General features: G+C 32.0%; 2 protein-coding genes and 1 long non-coding RNA gene across 20 annotated transcripts in view; 2 read left to right on the forward strand and 1 right to left on the reverse strand.

Moving 5' to 3' along the window:
- Window positions 1–4,026, forward strand: part of LOC143246847 (maspardin-like) — a 16,132-nt gene extending 12,106 nt beyond the window's left edge. For 3 of the 7 annotated variants that reach the window (XM_076494062.1, XM_076494057.1, XM_076494064.1), the window contains one exon: window positions 740–4,026. In XM_076494062.1, coding sequence (XP_076350177.1) covers window positions 740–874 — 135 coding nt within the window. In that variant the 3' untranslated portion in view covers window positions 875–4,026. The remainder of the gene's footprint in view (window positions 1–739) is intronic. The other 4 variants (XM_076494063.1, XM_076494059.1, XM_076494060.1 and 1 more) reach the window with 3 other exon arrangements.
- Window positions 689–19,979, reverse strand: LOC143246848 (uncharacterized). Of its 4 annotated transcripts, none has more exons than XR_013026203.1 (4): window positions 19,513–19,979; window positions 15,859–15,977; window positions 4,617–4,740; window positions 689–868 (listed from the first exon to the last, which is right to left on the reverse strand). It is a non-coding gene; the product is annotated as an uncharacterized LOC143246848 (long non-coding RNA). The 4 variants fall into 4 exon arrangements; XR_013026201.1 differs by having other exon boundaries at window positions 4,627–4,740; window positions 19,513–19,978; XR_013026202.1 differs by lacking the exon at window positions 689–868 and having other exon boundaries at window positions 1,779–4,740; window positions 19,503–19,979.
- On the forward strand, window positions 5,931–18,912 carry LOC143246846 (DNA polymerase iota-like). 9 transcript variants are annotated; one of them, XM_076494051.1, is made up of 10 exons: window positions 5,931–6,019; window positions 7,690–7,786; window positions 9,593–9,715; window positions 10,069–10,233; window positions 10,743–10,892; window positions 12,388–12,639; window positions 12,793–12,971; window positions 13,248–13,339; window positions 15,849–15,988; window positions 16,348–18,912. In XM_076494051.1, coding segments are annotated over exons 2-10 (1,176 nt in total). In that variant the 5' UTR covers window positions 5,931–6,019; window positions 7,690–7,713; the 3' UTR covers window positions 16,350–18,912. The 9 variants fall into 9 exon arrangements, with proteins under 9 accessions (XP_076350166.1, XP_076350163.1, XP_076350168.1 ...); XM_076494048.1 differs by having other exon boundaries at window positions 17,986–18,912; XM_076494053.1 differs by lacking the exon at window positions 13,248–13,339.
- Window positions 19,980–20,663: the final 684 nt, after the last annotated feature.

Below are 20,663 nucleotides of genomic sequence, written 5' to 3' on the forward strand. Positions count from 1 at the left end.
TGATATGGAACTTCCAAAACTACTGGTGTTGAGGTTGGACTTATCACATAACCTATCCCATTGTGCTCTGATTGTTCTAGCTGTAATAGCTGCTATCTAACATACTACTTTTAAACGTGTAAGTTATAATAGCTGCTACCTGATATTTTAAATGTGTATGTTATAATATCTGCTGCCTGACATACAACTTTCAAACATGTCAGGTGTAATATCTGCTACATAACATACAACCTTTAAATATCTATGTTGTAATAGCTGCTGTTTATCATATAACTCTTAAACATGTATGTTGTAATAGCTGCTACCTAACATACAATTTTTAAACATGTATGTTGTAATAGCTGCTACCTAACATACAATTTTTAAACATGTATGTTGTAATAGCTGCTACCTAACATACAATTTTTAAACGTGTATGTTGTAATAGCTGCTACCTAACATACAATTTTTAAATGTGTATGTTGTAATAGCTGCTGTTTATCATATAACTTTTAAACATGTATGTTGTAATAGCTGCTACCTAACATACAATTTTTAAACATGTATGTTGTAATAGCTGCTACCTAACATACAATTTTTAAACATGTATGTTGTAATAGCTGCTACCTAACATACAATTTTTAAATGTGTGTTATTACAACAGATCTTTTTTTTAAAGTAATGGTTATTAGTTTGTTTTATAAAAAGCTTATTTTTTGGGAGAGTGTTTTCCAGAATACAGAATTGTTATTTCTGACAGGTCCACTTACGACAGTTCCAGTTTACAAAGTTTTCAGCTTGTGAGTGTGACACCATATCTCTTTCTTCCAGTGATGTGTCTCCAACTTCTGGTAGCCCACTTGATGACATTCAGACATTTGAGAATATGCTGTAACATATGTATGTGTTTTTATTTTACTAGGTTTAAAAACATTTGAGGATACACTGTAACATATACACTTGTGTTTTTTTATTCTAACAGATTTTAAAAACACTTGAGTGACTTTGGTTTGATTATTATCAGTATTTGGTTTTGTTTATATATAACAAATTCAGAAATTGTACTCGAATTTTTGAAATGTGGACTATTTTTTTAGTTTATATTACATTTTATTAAGATGATGGTTAAGGTTCCCATAGCTACATTGTCAGGTTATGCTCTTGACTTAACAGTATCTAGAGTATTGAATTAGTGAAAATGGAACCTCTTAGTTATTTTCTGAACGGTAAAAATAATAAAAATAAACATTATTTTTTAGAGATAGACAGAAAGCTTGTGTTACGCTCTTGACTTAACAGTATCTAGAGTATTGAATTAGTGAAAATGGAACCTCTTAGTTATTTTCTGAACGGTAAAAATAATAAAAATAAACATTATTTTTTAGAGATAGACAGAAAGCTTGTGTTTTTAAAGAGAGTTTACGTGTTTGAATTCAAGAGCTGATAGTTGACTGTCTTGTTTATATTTACTATAAACAAATCATATGATTGTCCATGGCTTGACAAGCTACAGCAGTGTTGGACAGTAACATCGTAGCGTGCTACAGTTTGAAAAGACTCTACACTCAACTGTCTGTCAATGTTGTTTTTACTGGTATAACTTAGATTTTACTTCTTTGATGTTGATTGTTTTATTATCTGGGTACTGGCTGTAGGTTTAACACTACATTAATGTATTGTTGTAATGTATTTACTGAACACATACAATGGTTCCCTTCAAGTAAAACATTTCATCTTGCTAATACTAAAAGTTGTCCAGATGTAAAACCTTGTGGTTCACTTTAGTTCTTTTTATACATTCTGTTTTTGTGTGTAACTGTTCAATGAGTTCTCACTGGTGTGACATTTTTACTGTAAAAACACACAGAATGTCAACTGATGTTATTTAAAGATCTGTATTTATAGGTTTAATCACTTATGAATTAAGGTTATATTTTTACTGTGACAACAAAGAGTATGTCAACTTATGTTATTTAAAGATCTGTGTTCACAAGTGTAATCACCAGTCAACTAAGGTAACATTTTTATTATAACAACACATAGCATCAACTGATGTTATTTAAAGATCTGTTTACACAGGTTTAATCACCAGTCAACTAAGGTAACATTTTTATTATAACAACACATAGCATCAACTGATGTTATTTAAAGATCTGTTTACACAGATTTAATCACATGAACTAAGGTAATGTTTTTACTGTAACAACACAGAATATCAACTGATGTTATTTAACTAAATTAATTCTACAAATAAAACCATTGTTTTTATGTTCATATGAGTAAGATGTTTACAGAAGTCTATTTTACAAAGATCTACTAATGTCATTGGTTATTTAAAGATATTAATATAGTATTTAATTATATCATTAAAAACTGTAATCTACCCCTCTATCAATAAGCACTACATCTGTGAGACACTCAATTGTAATTTAACAGTTTATAAAACTTATCTCCAATAAAGTATGGAAGTGAAAGTTAGTGTTAACTGTAATGAAAGCCAAATGTACACAAGATGTTTATTCATCATCAGATGTTTAAATATGAAATTTTAGTTTCAATGACCATACCATGATTTTTATTGTATATCCGTTTTACGTTTTGCATAAAACGTTGTTTTATATTTGACGACATATTTTTCAGTATGTTAATACACAAATCTTAATTATGTATGTGATTGGTGCAGCTTGTGTTAAATCTAAATGATATGCAGTTTTATAAGAAGTGTGGTAATTATTACAGTTTTACTGGGTGTGATATTACAAGGAATGTCTTATGTAATACCTGTAACATCTGTTGTAATTAGAGATGTGAATGTTGCATTGTGATTTATTTACAAGGTGATAGCTTGGGTGTTGTATTAATGAATCATTGTAAAATATTAGGTAATGATAGATTTTGTTTTTATCTTCCAATTATTTTATTAAGTGGTCTGGAAGAGCTAAAAGCTGTTTCCAGTTAACTACCTATTTTAATGGTATTAATACTTCTGCATAGGTTTGTGATTTATTTCATGTTAATCAACAGGTTATGATGAATCAGGTGCTGTATGTAAAAGTTTCTTCTGATTTTGTCTCTGTTCTCCTAAAGACACATCCACTCCTTCAGTGTGCTAGTTTCAGTTTAAACTCACACCATTTTCTTCTACATGTTTTTGGTACTGTTAAGTATTAACCTTGTCGTTGAAGATTTTCTCTCACTATGATACAGTTGTTGAAACTTGAAGAAAAGTGAAACTAAATGAACTGTAACAGTATTTTCAACAACTCAACCAAAAACACAAAACAGTTTAGTGGAAAGCAGTATTTTCAAGGTGATGTTTTAAAACTTTGTAAGCTTGTGATTGTATAATTTTAGGATATTATTTTCGAATGTATATCTGTTTTGGGAACTGTCATTACACTATGTACACAACCTGACAGTGTACTAGGATTAGACAGAATCATTAAACTATGTGCACAACCTGACAGTGTACTAGGACTAGACAGAATCATTAAACTATGTGCACAACCTGAGAGTGTACTAGGACTAGACAGAATCATTAAACTATGTGCACAACCTGAGAGTGTACTAGGACTAGACAGAATCATTAAACTATGTGCACAACCTGACAGTGTAATAGTACTAGACAAATTCATTAAACTATGTGCACAACCTGACAGTGTACTAGGACTACGCAGAATCATTAAACTATGTGCACAACCTGACAGTGTACGAGGACTAGACAGAATCATTAAACTATGTGCACAACCTGACAGTGTACTAAGACTAGACAGAAGATTAAACTATGTGCACAACCTGACAGTGTACTAGGACTAGACAGAATCAATACACTGTTTGTCTAACCTAACTGTGTATTGGGATTGGTTAAAATTGTAACACTTTGTATTTGTCCTCAGTGTGTATGTCTATTGGAAATCCTTGATTTTTTTAATTTACACATTAGCAACTACATAATTAACGTTTTTGTATGCAATAACAAATGTGAAGTAACAAAACAAATATATGATGTTGAATCTAAATAAAAGTAATTTAGTTTTACATTTAAAATACTTGTCTTTTGTTTGTTTTATTAAGAATACCACAGTATTGATAGCAGTATAAATTATCCACATTTATTGAACATCATAACACTGTGTAACACAAATTTTGTTCCTGGACAGTATGTGTTATTTCTTAATTACTTATGCCGTAGACGTACAGATAATGACCATTATTCCCTTCAAACTTTGTTTTTGTGACCTGGATAATGAAATTTAGAAATTCACCAATTTTCTATGTAAAAACAGGCACATTTACATAAGGTCTGAATAATACAACATATGAATCAAGATTTACATGTATTTATACCAAAGTTATAGAAAAATGTTTAGAAGTGAGTAGTTTTTCGATATTTGCGACTATAATGTAAATTACTTTCACGTATCAACCCCCAAATATAGTCTCCCATTATGTTTTCGTTATACGCTTCTAGGTTACAAAAAGCAAAGTTTGGAGCGAAATGTAGGTCTTTTCCATTTACTTTAGGCATAAGCAATTGGAAAATAACACTTTCTGTCCAGGAACAAGAAAAAGTAAAAAAATTGTTACACAGTGTAATTAATTAAAGCTAAAATACAGGTTGGCCCGTAAGTCCATACCCGTCCATACGTTTTATATATCCAGTGTATCTGTGCTCTGTCACCAGTATTCTTGCGCTCATGTATCCACGTACTTGTCACAATACGCTCTTCAAGTGTAAATGGACTTACATCGGCCATATTGCTGTGAAAGAAAAGAAACAAATTTGTAATACATGCGTAATTTAATATAACATCATAACATATGGATGGGTAGGGACTTATGGGCCACCCTGTATAAAAGCTGTTGATACACAAAAAATGTTTTTGCTTTCGCTATTGAAACAGTCTGGGTAAACTTTTTACATATCCCATGAAATATTCGTAAGGTTTCCACTTTGCCTTATTTTAAGTGACCGGTTATATTTTCCTGTTTCACATGTAGTAACAGATTCAATTCACTCGACCACTTATTTTATAATTTCCAACGTATCTTAAAACAAGTTCTTGTTTTTTTTGTGAGTGATCAGGAAACTTGTGACGTCAGACGGTGATGTGCACTTTACTCGCATCATGGCGCTGCTAAATAGCGAACTGGTCAAAAGTAATAAGAAATTGTTAAAAAAAAGAGAAAAGTTTTATATCTTCTTTCTCCCTTCCAAAGAAAAAATCGTATGAATGCTAAAAAGTAAAGTTGACATTGTTTCTTTCCTGAGAAATTTTTTGTAACTTTCACGGTGTAATGAAGTGAATTTTGTATATTTCAAAAATAGGGTTTCAGTATGTAACAAAACTTTGTTTCATTTATACAATTTACGATATTTTGTGAATGTTTGTGTAAAAATGTATCTTTGTGTGGGTGTGTTAAACATTCATGTAAATTATTTTTCTTTGGACGGATATAATGTTATACACGCACAATTTTATCATTTAATGTATATAATTCCGCTCACGGTAGTACTAACAAATCAATCAAAGTCACGATGTTAGAAAAAACACGTAGGATCAGGAAATCTTGATAGAAATGAATAAATAAATACCCTATAATCCATAATTTTACGTATTTACAAATACTATAATCAGGGGCTCAGTGGACTCGGCACACACCCTATAGTCCCAGAACTTTTGGAAGGTAAGATCTAAGTTTGCTCCTGAACAAGAAAGGTCTACATTTAGAAACCAACCACAGTGTTTGAAAAGTATTTTTTTTTTGAGATGCGTCAAAGTAAAAGAAATTTTCATTGGCAGGTAATACTGTATGAAATTAAACCTTATTTTTTTACAAAATACAACGATTTATATTGCCAATAATCTTGCTGACAAAATTTACTTACTGACATAACTTTGCATAAAATAGGGAATGAAATTATTCGACTAGAATTTGTTGTCATTAAAGCTTCATATTGACAGAGGGCGCTTTGGAATAATTGCGCGCTGAACGTAAACAACATTAATTAGTACTTCGTCGTTAGTAATAACTAAATGTAAGTGAAACGAAATTTATATTTAAGCAAGGATGATAATTAAATAAGTGTAATTCAACTAGTGAAAGTAGGCGTCTTGTACATAAACATTTAATAGTTAATTAGAGGTATTTTTAATTTTGTGCTTGTGAACTCGTTATCATGGATGTCCACACCGCATGAACTTAATAATTAATTCTAATTAATGTAAACTAATACTGTATAAAGCCAACCACCCTGTTAGTTTTTGAACAATTAAAGTGTTGTACCTGCAGCATAGCCAGTTGTCTTTTACTAATTTAAACGTGACCTATAATTGCTATAAAGTACAGTACAAATAAATCACAGGCTTTGATTCTATCAATCTCTTGGGTAATCTCGTATAGAGTCATAGTTTATTTGTAAACTTAAAATACATTAAATACTAATAAATACTATGGCAGAAAATAAGTGAGTTGCGGGTCATCCATCTCTTTAAAGGAAACTTTTAAATTATCTTAAAATAGATTATTTCTCAAGTAAGAAGATAATAATCCAAGTGAGGCCTAAATAGTGTTAGAAATAATATAAACAGTTTAAAATAAGGAATCATTTCACATCCTTGAAAGATGTTTTTTCAAACCTAATTTCAGCAAGAGTAAAAATTTAAACTCGCTTATAATAAAAACTTCCTTACAACACCTATAAAGCTAGCCTACACTACTGCTTTTAGAAATTAGCTTCATAGGTCATCTGCTCTTTTAGAAGAGTCCATTTGTCTGTAATGGAGCCTTGTTTGTTTCATTGTTTAATTTATAACCTGTTGATATTATATTTTCAGTGATGGATTTTTACAGAGAGATAATTAACTTTTTTGCTTGTCTATAAATACACATTAAAATTATGTAACTAAGCTTTACTTTACTGTTCGTTTATCAGTTTTGTTTTTGTAGGCTGTTCGTCATTAATGTATCTGTTCATTTCAAAAGAAAGCTGAACGAAACTCTATGCTCTGTGTTACAATAAGTTTAGGTAAAAAATAAAATCTCTGCATCAACCAAAAGCATACACCTTTCTTGTTCTGATTCAAGGAAACATTGAGAATCTATGAAGATGGTATCAAAACTGGTTATCACGAGAATAGATGACACTAGGAATGATGGTATTAAAAACTGGTTATTACCATAATATATGACACGACTGACAATGATATTAAAAACTGGTTGTCACCAGAATATGTGACACGACTGACAATGATATTAAAAACTGTTTATCACCAGAATATGTGACACCAGGAATGATGGTATTAAAAACTGGTTGTCACCAGAATATGTGACACTGCTGACAATGATATTAAAAACTGTTTATCACCAGAATATGTGACACCAAGAATGATGGTATTAAAAACTTGTTATCACCAGAGTAGATGACACTAACAGATTTTAATGCTGTAGTTAGATAAGTCAAGCACTTGAGAAGTTTGCTGGTTATCACCAGAAGAGATGACAGTAGGAATGATGATATCTTAAAACCTGGTTACTACCAAGATAGATGACACTATCTGATATTGTAGTTAGATAAGTCAACCACATTTTTGTTACTCACTTCTTGTTTTCTTCACACAACTGGTCTCTAACACAGTTGTTCTGTCATAATAAGTTTTGAATATTAATGTTGAAGAAATAAATAGAAAACAGATTTTTTTTCTCTAGATATTCATCAACAAACAGAAATCAATGGAGAAATTCACTAAACTTGATGAAGAAGATGATAACTGGGAAGAGGTTATAATGGATGGGATGATAATAAGTAAGAAGCACTTGATGTGAACGTGTTATTGTATGGTAACACGTTATCTCTTGTTGTCCTTATTTATAGGTGAATACTGTTTGTAACAGAGCTATGTCATCTTTTATTGTTATTTGTATGTTAATAACATTTAGTTACTTACGTGTCCATATAAAGTCAGGTCCCCAATGTAACATATCACTGATACTATAGGGTCTAACTTAAGTATCCATATAAGGTTAGGTTCCCAACATGTCACATCACTGGTAGTACAGGGTCTAACTTAAGTATCCATATAAAGTTAGATTCCCAACATGTCACATCACTGGTAGTACAGGGTCTAACTTAAGTATCCATATGAAGTTAGGTTCTTAACATATTACATCACTGGTAGTACAGAGTCTAACTTAAGTATCCATATGAAGTTAGGTTCTTAACATATCACATTACTGGTAGTACAGGGTTGAACTTAAGTATCCATATAAAGTTAGGTTCCCAACATGTCATATTACTGGTAGTAAAAGGTCTAACTTAAGTATCCATATAAAGTCAGGTTCCCAACATGTCACATTACTGGTAGTACAGGGTCTAACTTAAGTATCCATACAAAGTCAGGTTCCCAACATGTCACATTACTGGTAGTACAGGGTCTAACTATAGTATCCATACAAAGTCAGGTTCCCAACATGTCACATCACTGGTAGTACAGGGTCAAACTTAAGTATCCATATAAAGTTATGCTCCCAACATATTTCGTCACTGGTAGTACAGGGTCTAACTTAAGTATCCATATGAAGTTAGGTTCTTAACATATTACATCACTGGAAGTACAGAGTCTAACTTAAGTATCCATATCAAGTTAGGTTCCAAACATATCATATCACTGGTAGTACAGGGTCTAACTTAAGTATCCATATAAAGTTAGGTTCCAAACATATCACATTATTGGTAGTACAGGGTTGAACTTAAGTATCCATATAAAGTCAGGTTCCCAACATGTCACATCACTGGTAGTACAGGGTCTAACTTAAGTATCCATATAAAGTCAGGTTCCCAACATGTCACATTACTGGTAGTACAGAGTCTAACTTAAGTATCCGTATAAAGTTAGGTTCCCAACATGTCACATCACTGGTAGTACAGGGTCTAACTTAAGTATCCATACAAAGTCAGGTTCTTCAACATATTACATCACTGGTAGTACAGGGTCAAACTTAAGTATCCATATGAAGTTATGCTCCCAACATGTCACATTACTGGTAGTACTGGGTCTAACTTAAGTATCCATATAAAGTTAGGTTCCGACATATCACATTACTGGTAGTACAGGGTTGAACTTAAGTATCCATATGAAGTTAGGTTCCCAACATATCACATTACTGGTAGTACAGGGTTGAACTTAAGTATCCATATGAAGTTAGGTTCCCAACATGTCACATTACTGGTAGTGCAGGGTGTAACTTTAGTACCCATATAAAGTTATTTTCCCAACATATTACATCACTGGTAGTACAGGGGTCTGACTTAAGTATCCATATAAAGTCAGGTTTCCTATGTTTCATATCACTGGTACTATTAGTATGTGATTAGTTTGTTTAAAGTGCTTGTTAACTTTCGTTGTTTTTTTTCTGGCGTTTGGAGTAGCTAGATTGGATGAGAAGTGTGTCTGTGAATGTTTGTATTTTCTTCATCGTGATAAAAATGTAGAAATGCTATACATTCTGTTGTAATTTCTAACAGAAGTTTCTGTTATATATAATATAATGAAAGTAATATAGTTGTTTTTTAATATAGAGTGATTGCAATGCTTTTTTCATATTTTCACAGATGCCAAGGACCACAGTACTTCCAAAGGGCCCCATGAAAGAGCTATAGTCCATATTGATATTGACTGTTTTCACGCTCAGGTTGAAATGATAAAAGACCCAGAGTTAAAAACAAAACCTTTAGGTTAGTCACTAGATCAGTGTGATTTGTTTAAAAATCCACATGTTTTAATAAGATAAATAATCATAACTTGCATTGTTTAATCACATGTACTGAGACCATCAGAGCTAATTGTCTGTCTTATTGATATCCCTTTTGTTGAAAAATTATTTGTAATTTTATCGTATGAAAGTTTCAAATTTGTGTTTGGTTTACATTTTTTCTTCTAATTGTGACTCAAATTACCTTCTAGCAAAATATTTTCCTGGATTGATTTTACTATTGATTTGTTTGGAAGAGGTATAAATTATATAATATACTGTGAAACTAACAATAGTTGATTGAGTAACGTGAATATTGTTTTTGGTTTTATTTAGGAATCAAACAGAAAAACTTAGTAGTTACCTGTAACTATGTAGCAAGAGAACTGGGAGTTCAAAAAGTGATGTGTATCAAAGAAGCCATACAGATTTGTCCTCAGATTGTTCTGGTATGTGGAGAAGACCTAACGGACTATAGAGAAGCTTCCTACAAGGTGACAAGTGAGTGACATGAAATATACAGTGTACATCAGTGTCTTATAGCATGACAGGTGAGTGACAATAAATATACAGTGTACATCAGTGTCTTACAACATGACAGGTGAGTGATGTTAAATACACAGTGTACATCAGTGTCTTATAGTATGACAGGTGAGTGTCATTAAATATACAGTGTACATCAGTGTCTTGTAGTGTGACAGGTGAGTGACATTAAATATACAGTGTACATCAGTGTCTTATAGTATGACAGGTGAGTGACATTAAATATACAGTGTACATCAGTGTCTTATAGTATGACAGGTGAGTGACATTGAATACACAGTGTACATCAGTGTCTTATAGTATGACAGGTGAGTGATGTTAAATATACAGTGTACATCAGTGTCTTATAGTATGACAAATTTTCACAGTTATTTTATACTTTAGAATATTCAAAATCAGGTTTTTTGTATAAGTTTGATTATGTGTTATAAAAGTAACACTTGTAGGAAATCTCTGTGTTCTTCTAGGAATTTTAGAGGAGTTCTCACCGTTAGTGGAGCGTCTTGGGTTTGATGAAAATTTTATTGATGTAACAAGTTTGGTACATAGCCACCAAAGAACCGATATCATTGGGAATGGTGCAGAATCGTTAATTAGTGGTCATATCTATTTGGAAGGTAAATTTATTTCATAGACTGACAGGTACTAAACAGGTCAATATGAACGTTATTGAGTCTATAGATTGACAGGTACTAAACAGGTTAATACATAGGTTATTGACTCTATAGATTGACAGGTACTAAACAGGTTAATACATAGGTTATTGATTCTATAGATTGACAGGTACTAAACAGGCTAATATGAAGGTTATTGTCCTCATAGATTGACAGGTACAAAACAGGTTAATATATAGGTTATTGACTCTATAGATTGACAGGTACTAAACAGGTTAATATGAAGGTTATTATTTTTATAGATTGACAGGTACAAAACAGGCCAATATGAAGGTTATTGACTTCATACATTGACAGGTACTAAACAGGTTAACATGAAGGTTATTGACTCTGTAGATTGACAGGTACTAAACAGGTTAATATGAATTATTATTAAAGTTTTGGTAGCACCTGAGTAACTATATAACATTATGTTATTTTCGTAATTTCGAGAGTACATTACAGAAAACGTTGGATCTGCTGGAATCTGTGATTAAGAAAATGTAAAGATTTACTTTCATGAAGTTGGATGTTGGTCAGTGATCTTGACATGTGATCTGTTATTAAGTAGGTTCTTTGTTTGTAAATTTGGTATAACTCAGGTGACAAGTGTTATATCCTAACATTGATGAGAGTTTTTGTTGATGGTATAACTCAGGTGACAAGTGCTATATCCCAACATTGATGAAAGTTTTTGTTGATGGTATAACTCAGGTGACAAGTGCTATATCCTAATATAGATGAAAGTTTTTGTTGATGGTATAACTCAGGTGAAAAGTGCTATATCCTAATATTGATGAAAGTTTTTGTTGATGGTATAACTCAGGTGACAAGTGCTATATCCTAACATTGATGAAAGTTTTTGTTGATGGTATAACTCAGGTGACAAGTGCTAGATCCTAACATTGATGAAAGTTTTTGTTGATGGTATAACTAAGGTGACAAGTGCTATATCCCAACATTGATGAAAGTTTTTGTTGATGGTATAACTCAGGTGACAAGTGCTATATCCTAATATAGATGAAAGTTTTTGTTGATGGTATAACTCAGGTGACAAGTGCTATATCCTAACATTGATGAAAGTTTTTGTTGATGGTATAACTCAGGTGACAAGTGCTATATCCTAATATTGATGAAAGTTTTTGTTGATCGTATAACTCAGGTGACAAGTGCCATATCCTAACATTGATGAAAGTTTTTATTGATGGTATAACTCAGGTGACAAGTGCTATATCCTAACATTGATGAAAGTTTTTGTTGATGGTATAACTCAGGTGACAAGTGCTATATCCTAACATTGATTAAAGTTTTTGTTGATGGTATAACTCAGGTGACAAGTGCTAGATCCTAACATTGATGAAAGTTTTTGTTGATGGTATAACTCAGGTGACAAGTGCTATATCCTAACATTGATGAAAGTTTTTGTTGAAAATGTTTCACTAAACACTGCCACCTATAGGAAGTGGAGCACTCCCTGAACCTTGCAGCTGTGGTTGTTATTCTCGACTTCAAGAAGCGTCGCACATAGCTCAAGAAATACGAAACAGGATTTACCAGGAATTAGGTCTCACAACGTGTGCCGGCATTGCTCATAACAAACTTTTAGCAAAACTGGTGTGTGGCTCTCACAAGCCGAATCAACAAACCACACTTTTTCCCCAACATGTTGGACATCTGTTGAAATCTCTGAATACTGTGAAAGACATTCCAGGTAACACTAAAATTGAGTTTAAGTGAAGGTTTGATATTTATTTTCTGTGATATATTAATGATAAATTTTAACTGGGTTTCAGATTTGTTTGATGGATGTCATATACTCACGGGTTTAAATGCATTTTTTATTTATATGTTGTCATCTTGTTAGGTATTGGCTCGGCAATGTATAAAAACCTCAGTGAAATGAATATAAACTTGGTTGGAGGTCTTCAGCTGTGTGATCTTTCATCTCTAGAAGAAACTGTAGGATCAGATCAGGCTAGACGATTAAAAAATCTTTCTTTTGGTGTTGATGAAACTCCCGTTGTTTTGTCAGGAAAACCTCAAGTGAGTTTTTTATTTTAGTTATTACAGTTTGTGTTTTGTCAGTTGATGACTCACAACTGTCTATGTAAAATTTGTTAACATTCTGTAATATCAGCGTGCATTACTGTATAGTAGTTAACTGTTGTTTGTTTCTTTTTTTTACAATTTTCAGAATATTTTATTGTACTTACAGTTCGTTACTTCTAACCAGAGTAATGTATATTCACAGTTAATAGTGGTTGGTTTTATCTAACCACAGTAATGTAGTGGTTCTTTTATCACCTGGTATTTTGTTAGTCACATAGCCTCGAAGATACCTTCCGGAAATGCTCAACAGTTTCAGAATGTCGTCAGAGACTGGGATTATTACTTCAACGGCTTATCAAAAGGTTTGATACTTTACATGTTGACCAGTTCTTTTAAAAAGGTTTGATACTTTACATGTTGACCAGTTCTTTTAAAAAGGTTTGATACTTTACATGTTGACCAGTTCTTTTAAAAAGGTTTGATACTTTACATGTTGACCAGTTTTTTTAAAAAGGTTTGATACTTTAGATGTTGACCAGTTCTTTTAAAAAGGTTTGATACTTTACATGTTGACCAGTTCTTTTAAATGTTTTGATACTTTACATGTTGACCAGTTCTTTTAAAAAGGTTTGATACTTTACATGTTGACCAGTTCTTTTCAAAAGGTTTGATACTTTACATGTTGACCAGTTCTTTTCAAAAGAAATTTCCTCCACATAACTTTTTTAAACACTTTTATACTTTAATGATGTAACTGTAACCAAGAGATGTTTGTATTAAGTTGTTAGTATAAATCACTTTGAGTGCTTTAAAGATGTTACTCTAACCAAGAGATGTTTGTATTAAGTTGTTAGTATAAATCACTTTCAACACTTAAAAGATGTTACTCTAACCAAGAGATGTTTGTATTAAGTTGTTAGTATAAATCACTTTGAGTACTTTATAGATGTTACTCTAACCAAGAGATGTTTGTATTAACTTGTTAGTATAAGTCACTTTGAGTACTTTAAAGATGTTACTTTGAATCACTTTGAGTACTTTAAAGATGTTACTCTAACCAAGAGATGTTTGTATAAAGATGTAAGTATAAATCACTTTGAGTAATTTAAAAATGTTACTCTAACCAAGAGATGTTTGTATTAAATTGTTAGTAATTGATCATAATGGAACATATTGGTTCCAGTTTGTTTGGAATAAACAACAGACAACAACATAAGAATTGAACATAATGGAACATATTGGCTCACGTTTGTTTGTTATAAACAAGAGAGAACAATGTGATAATTGACCGTAATGGAACTTATCAGTTCCAGTTTGTAATAAACAATAACATAATTGAACATATGTTATTTAGTTCTTTTGTAATGAACAACAGACAACAAAATAAGAATTGACGATATGGTTTACCAGTCTGACCTCCATTCACCATGTTTCGTGATGACATGACCCTGGCTGAGGGCTGACGTAACCCAAAGTTGAGAGTTCCAAATGAAACATTTTGTCAGTGAGGAGAGGAAGTTGCACTGTATTGTAGGTATCTTCAAGAACAAGGGCAACTGTTAAAGTGTTCTCATACCATTCAGAACCAGACCACGTTTCTGCTGTGAAGCTGGCTGCATTGATCCAAGTTTCACGTTGAGGCCTGTATCCTCCAAGACCATCAGGAAGAAGGTGCTCAACCTGTTCGGTGATGTAGTGAGCAACAGCTCTCTCAAGGATCTTTCCAATAAAGTTCTGTACCACAATGATATGATATCCCATGCAGCTTTTGTGGTCTTTTCCTGGCTTTAGCACAGCACTTATTAAAGCATCTGTGGAGACTTCTGGGATGACTTCTGACTTTCAGCTCTGTTCACAAGCCTTTGCTAAGTTCTGGATCACCTGTTTGGCAGGTCTTTAATATTCTTGATAGTGATGCCATCTGGTCCAGGTGCTCCTTCTATGATGGTCCTGATGGCATCTATTATACTTTCCATGTTGAAACACTGCATGGGCTCACTCAACCATCTCTTCAGTGTGATTTCTGAGCACTGTCCTGTGATCCTGGTCATTGTGACTACTTTGATGAATCTAGCAAGAAGGGCTTTTCCTTGGTTCTCATTAGTGAGTAGTACTTGTCCAGAGTTGCTGTACAAAGTGGTTCTTCCAGAAGACCTCCGACCTTTCAGCTTGATATGGAACTTCCAAAACTACTGGTGTTGAGGTTGGACTTATCACATAACCTATCCCATTGTGCTCTGATCGTTGTAGTTGTAATATCTGCTACCTAACATACAACCTTTAAACATCTATGTTGTAATAGCTGCTGTTTATCATGTAACTTTTAAACATGTATGTTGTAATAGCTGCTACCTAACATACAATTTTTAAACATGTATGTTGTAATAGCTGCTACCTAACATACAATTTTTAAACATGTATGTTGTAATAGCTGCTACCTAACATACAATTTTTAAACGTCTATGTTGTAATAGCTGCTACCTAACATACAATTTTTAAACGTCTATGTTGTAATAGCTGCTACCTAACATACAATTTTTAAACGTGTATGTTGTAATAGCTGCTACCTAACATACAATTTTAAACGTGTATGTTGTAATAGCTGCTACCTAACATACAATTTTTAAATGTGTATGTTGTAATAGCTGCTGTTTATCATATAACTTTTAAACATGTATGTTGTAATAGCTGCTACCTAACATACAATTTTTAAACATGTATGTTGTAATAGCTGCTACCTAACATACAATTTTTAAATGTGTGTTATTACAACAGATCTTTTTTTCAAAGTAATGGTTATTAGTTTGTTTTATAAAAAGCTTATTTTTTGGGAGAGTTGTTTCCAGAATACAGAATTGTTATTTCTAACAGGTCCACTTACGACAGTTCCAGTTTACAAAGTATTCAGCTTGTGAGTGTGACACCATATCTCTTTCTTCCAGTGATGTGTCTCCAACTTCTGGTAGCCCACTTGATGACATTCAGACATTTGAGAATATGCTGTAACATATGTATGTGTTTTTATTTTACTAGGTTTAAAAACATTTGAGGATACACTGTAACATATACATTTGTGTTTTTTTATTCTAACAGATTTTAAAAACACTTGAGTGACTTTGGTTTGATTATTATCAGTATTTGGTTTTGTTTATATATAACAAATTCAGAAATTGTACTCGAATTTTTGAAATGTGGACTATTTTTTTAGTTTATATTACATTTTATTAAGATGATGGTTAAGGTTCCCATAGCTACATTGTCAGGTTACCCTCTTGACTTAACAGTATCTAGAGTATTGAATTAGTGAAAATGGAACCTCTTAGTTATTTTCTGAACAGTAAAAATAATAAAAATAAACATTATTTTTTAGAGATAGACAGAAAGCTTGTGTTTTTAAAGAGAGTTTACGTGTTTGAATTCAAGAGCTGATAGTTGACTGTCTTGTTTATATTTACTATAAACAAATCATATGATTGTCCATGGCTTGACAAGCTACAGCAGTGTTGGACAGTAACATCGTAGCGTGCTACAGTTTGAAAAGACTCTACACTCAACTGTCTGTCAATGTTGTTTTTACTGGTATAACTTAGATTTTACTTCTTTGATGTTGATTGTTTTATTATCTGGGTACTGGCTGTAGGTTTAACACTACATTAATGTATTGTTGTAATGTATTTACTGAACACATACAATGGTTCCCTTCAAGTAAAACATTTCATCTTGCTAATACTAAAAGTTGTCCAGATGTAAAACCTTGGGGTTCACTTTAGTTCTTTTTATACATTCTGTTTTTGTGTGTAACTGTTCAATGAGTTCTCACTGGTGTGACATTTTTACTGTAAAAACACACAGAATGTCAACTGATGTTATTTAAAGATCTGTATTTATAGGTTTAATCACTTATGAATTAAGGTTATATTTTTACTGTGACAACACAGAGTATGTCAACTTATGTTATTTAAAGATCTGTGTTCACAAGTGTAATCACCAGTCAACTAAGGTAACATTTTTATTATAACAACACATAGCATCAACTGATGTTATTTAAAGATCTGTTTACACAGGTTTAATCACCAGTCAACTAAGGTAACATTTTTATTATAACAACACATAGCATCAACTGATGTTATTTAAAGATCTGTTTACACAGATTTAATCACATGAACTAAGGTAATGTTTTTACTGTAACAACACAGAATATCAACTGATGTTATTTAACTAAATTAATTCTACAAATAAAACCATTGTTTTTATGTTCATATGAGTAAGATGTTTACAGAAGTCTATATTACAAAGATCTACTAATGTCATTGGTTATTTAAAGATATTAATATAGTATTTAAATATATCATTAAATACTGTAATCTACCCCTCTATCAATAAGCACTACATCTGTGAGACACTCAATTGTAATTAACAGTTTATAAAACTTATCTCCAATAAAGTATGGAAGTGAAAGTTAGTGTTAACTGTAATGAAAGCCAAATGTACACAAGATGTTTATTCATCATCAGATGTTTAAATATGAAATTTTAGTTTCAATGACCATACCATGATTATTATTGTATATCCGTTTTACGTTTTGCATAAAACGTTGTTTTATATTTGACGACATATTTTTCAGTATGTTAATACACAAATCTTAATTATGTATGTGATTGGTGCAGCTTGTGTTAAATCTAAATGATATGCAGTTTTATAAGAAGTGTGGTAAATATTACAGTTTTACTGGGTGTGATACTACAAGGAATGTCTTATGTAATACCTGGAACATCTGTTGTAATTAGAGATGTGAATGTTGCATTGTGATTTATTTACAAGGTGATAGCTTGGGTGTTGTATTAATGAATCATTGTAAAATATTAGGTAATGATAGATTTTGTTTTTATCTTCCAATTATTTTATTAAGTGGTCTGGAAGAGCTAAAAGCTGTTTCCAGTTAACTACCTATTTTAATGGTATTAATACTTCTGCGTAGGTTTGTGATTTATTTCATGTTAATCAACAGGTTATGATGAATCGGGTGCTGTATGTAAAAGTTTCTTCTGATTTTGTCTCTGTTCTCCTAAAGACACATCCACTCCTTCAGTGTGCTAGTTTCAGTTTAAACTCACACCATTTTCTTCTACATGATTTTGGTACTGTTAAGTATTAACCTTGTCGTTGAAGATTTTCTCTCACTATGATACAGTTGTTGAAACTTGAAGAAAAGTGAAACTAAATGAACTGTAACAGTATTTTCAACAACTCAACCAAAAACACAAAACAGTTTAGTGGAAAGCAGTATTTTCAAGGTGATGTTTTAAAACTTTGTAAGCTTGTGATTGTATAATTTTAGGATATTATTTTCGAATGTATATCTGTTTTGGGAACTGTCATTACACTATGTACACAACCTGACAGTGTACTAGGATTAGACAGAATCATTAAACTATGTGCGCAACCTGAGAGTGTACTAGGACTAGACAGAATCATTAAACTATGTGCACAACCTGAGAGTGTACTAGAACTATACAGAATCATTAAACTATGTGCACAACCTGAGAGTGTACTAGGACTAGACAGAATCATTAAACTATGTGCACAACCTGACAGTGTAATAGTACTAGACAAATTCATTAAACTATGTGCACAACCTGACAGTGTACTAAGACTAGACAGAATCATTAAACTATGTGCACAACCTGACAGTGTACTAGGACTAGACAGAATCAATACACTGTTTGTCTAACCTAATGTGTATTGGGATTGGTTAAAATTGTAACACTTTGTATTTGTCCTCGGTGTGTATGTCTATTGGAAATCCTTGATTTTTTAAATTTACACATTAGCAACTACATAATTAACGTTTTTGTATGCAATAACAAATGTGAAGTAACAAAACAAATATATGATGTTGAATCTAAATAAAAGTAATTTAGTTTTACATTTAAAATACTTGTCTTTTGTTTGTTTTATTAAGAATACCACAGTATTGATAGCAGTATAAATTATCCACATTTATTGAACATCATAACACTGTGTAACACAAATTTTGTTCCTGGACAGTATGTGTTATTTCTTAATTACTTATGCCGTAAACGTACAGAAAATGACCATTATTCCCTTCAAACTTTGTTTTTGTGACCTGGATAATGAAATTTAGAAATTCACCAATTTTCTATGTAAAAACAGGCACATTTACATAAGGTCTGAATAATACAACATATGAATCAAGATTTACATGTATTTATACCAAAGTTATAGAAAAATGTTTAGAAGTGAGTAGTTTTTCGATATTTGCGACTATAATGTAAATTACTTTCACGTATCAACCCCCAAATATAGTCTCCCATTATGTTTTCGTTATACGCTTCTAGGTTACAAAAAGCAAAGTTTGGAGCGAAAAGTAGGTCTTTTCCATTTACTTTAGGCATAAGCAATTGGAAAATAACACTTTCTGTCCAGGAACAAGAAAAAGTAAAAAATTTGTTACACAGTGTAATTAATTAAAGCTAAAATACAGGTTGGCCCGTAAGTCCATACCCGTCCATACGTTTTATATATCCAGTGTATCTGTGCTCTGTCACCAGTATTCTTGCGCTCATGTATCCACGTACTTGTCACAATACGCTCTTCAAGTGTAAATGGACTTACATCGGCCATATTTCTGTGAAAGAAAAGAAACAAATTTATAATACATGCGTAATTTAATATAACATCATAACATATGGATGGGTAGGGACTTATGGGCCACCCTGTATAAAAGCTGTTGATACACAAAAATGTTTTTGCTTTCGCTATTGAAACAGTCTGGGTAAACTTTTTACATATCCCACGAAATATTCGAAAGGTTTCCACTTTGCCTTATTTTAAGTGACCGGTTATATTTTCCTGTTTCACATGTAGTAACAGATTCAATTCACTCGACCACTTATTTTATAAGTTCCAACGTATCTTAAAACAAGTTCTTGTTTTCTTTGTGAGTGATCAGGAAACTTGTGACGTCAGACGGTGATGTGCACATTACTCGCATCATGGCGCTGCTAAATAGCGAACTGGTCAAAAGTAATAAGAAATTGTTAAAAAAAAGGAAAAAAGTTTTATATTTTCTTTCTCCCTTCCAAAGAAAAAATCGTATGAATGCTAAAAAGTAAACTTGATATTGTTTCTTTCCTGAGAAATTTTTTGCAACTTTCACGGTGTAATGAAGTGAATTCTGTATATTTCAAAAATAGGGTTTCAGTATGTAACAAAACTTTGTTTCATTTATACAATTTACGATATTTTGTGTATGTTTGTGTAAAAATGTATCTTTGTGTGGGTGTGTTAAACATTCATGTAAATTATTTTTCTTTGGACGGATATAATGTTATACACGCACAATTTTATCATTTAATGTATATAATTCCGCTCACGGTAGTACTAACAAATCAATCAAAGTCACGATGTTAGAAAAACACGTAGGATCAGGAAATCTTGATAGAAATGAATAAATAAATACCCTATAATTTATAATTTTACGTATTTACAAATACTATAATCAGGGGCTGAGTGGACTCGGCACACACCCTATAGTCCCAGAACTTTTGGAAGGTAAGATCTAAGATTGCTCCTGAACAAGAAAGGTCTACATTTAGAAACCAACCACAGTGTTTGAAAAGTATTTTTTTTTGAGATACGTCAAAGTAAAAGAAATTTTCATTG

Source organism: Tachypleus tridentatus, chromosome 3 (genome assembly GCF_004210375.1).
Source record: "Tachypleus tridentatus isolate NWPU-2018 chromosome 3, ASM421037v1, whole genome shotgun sequence".
NCBI classification, from domain to species: domain Eukaryota; kingdom Metazoa; phylum Arthropoda; class Merostomata; order Xiphosura; family Limulidae; genus Tachypleus; species Tachypleus tridentatus.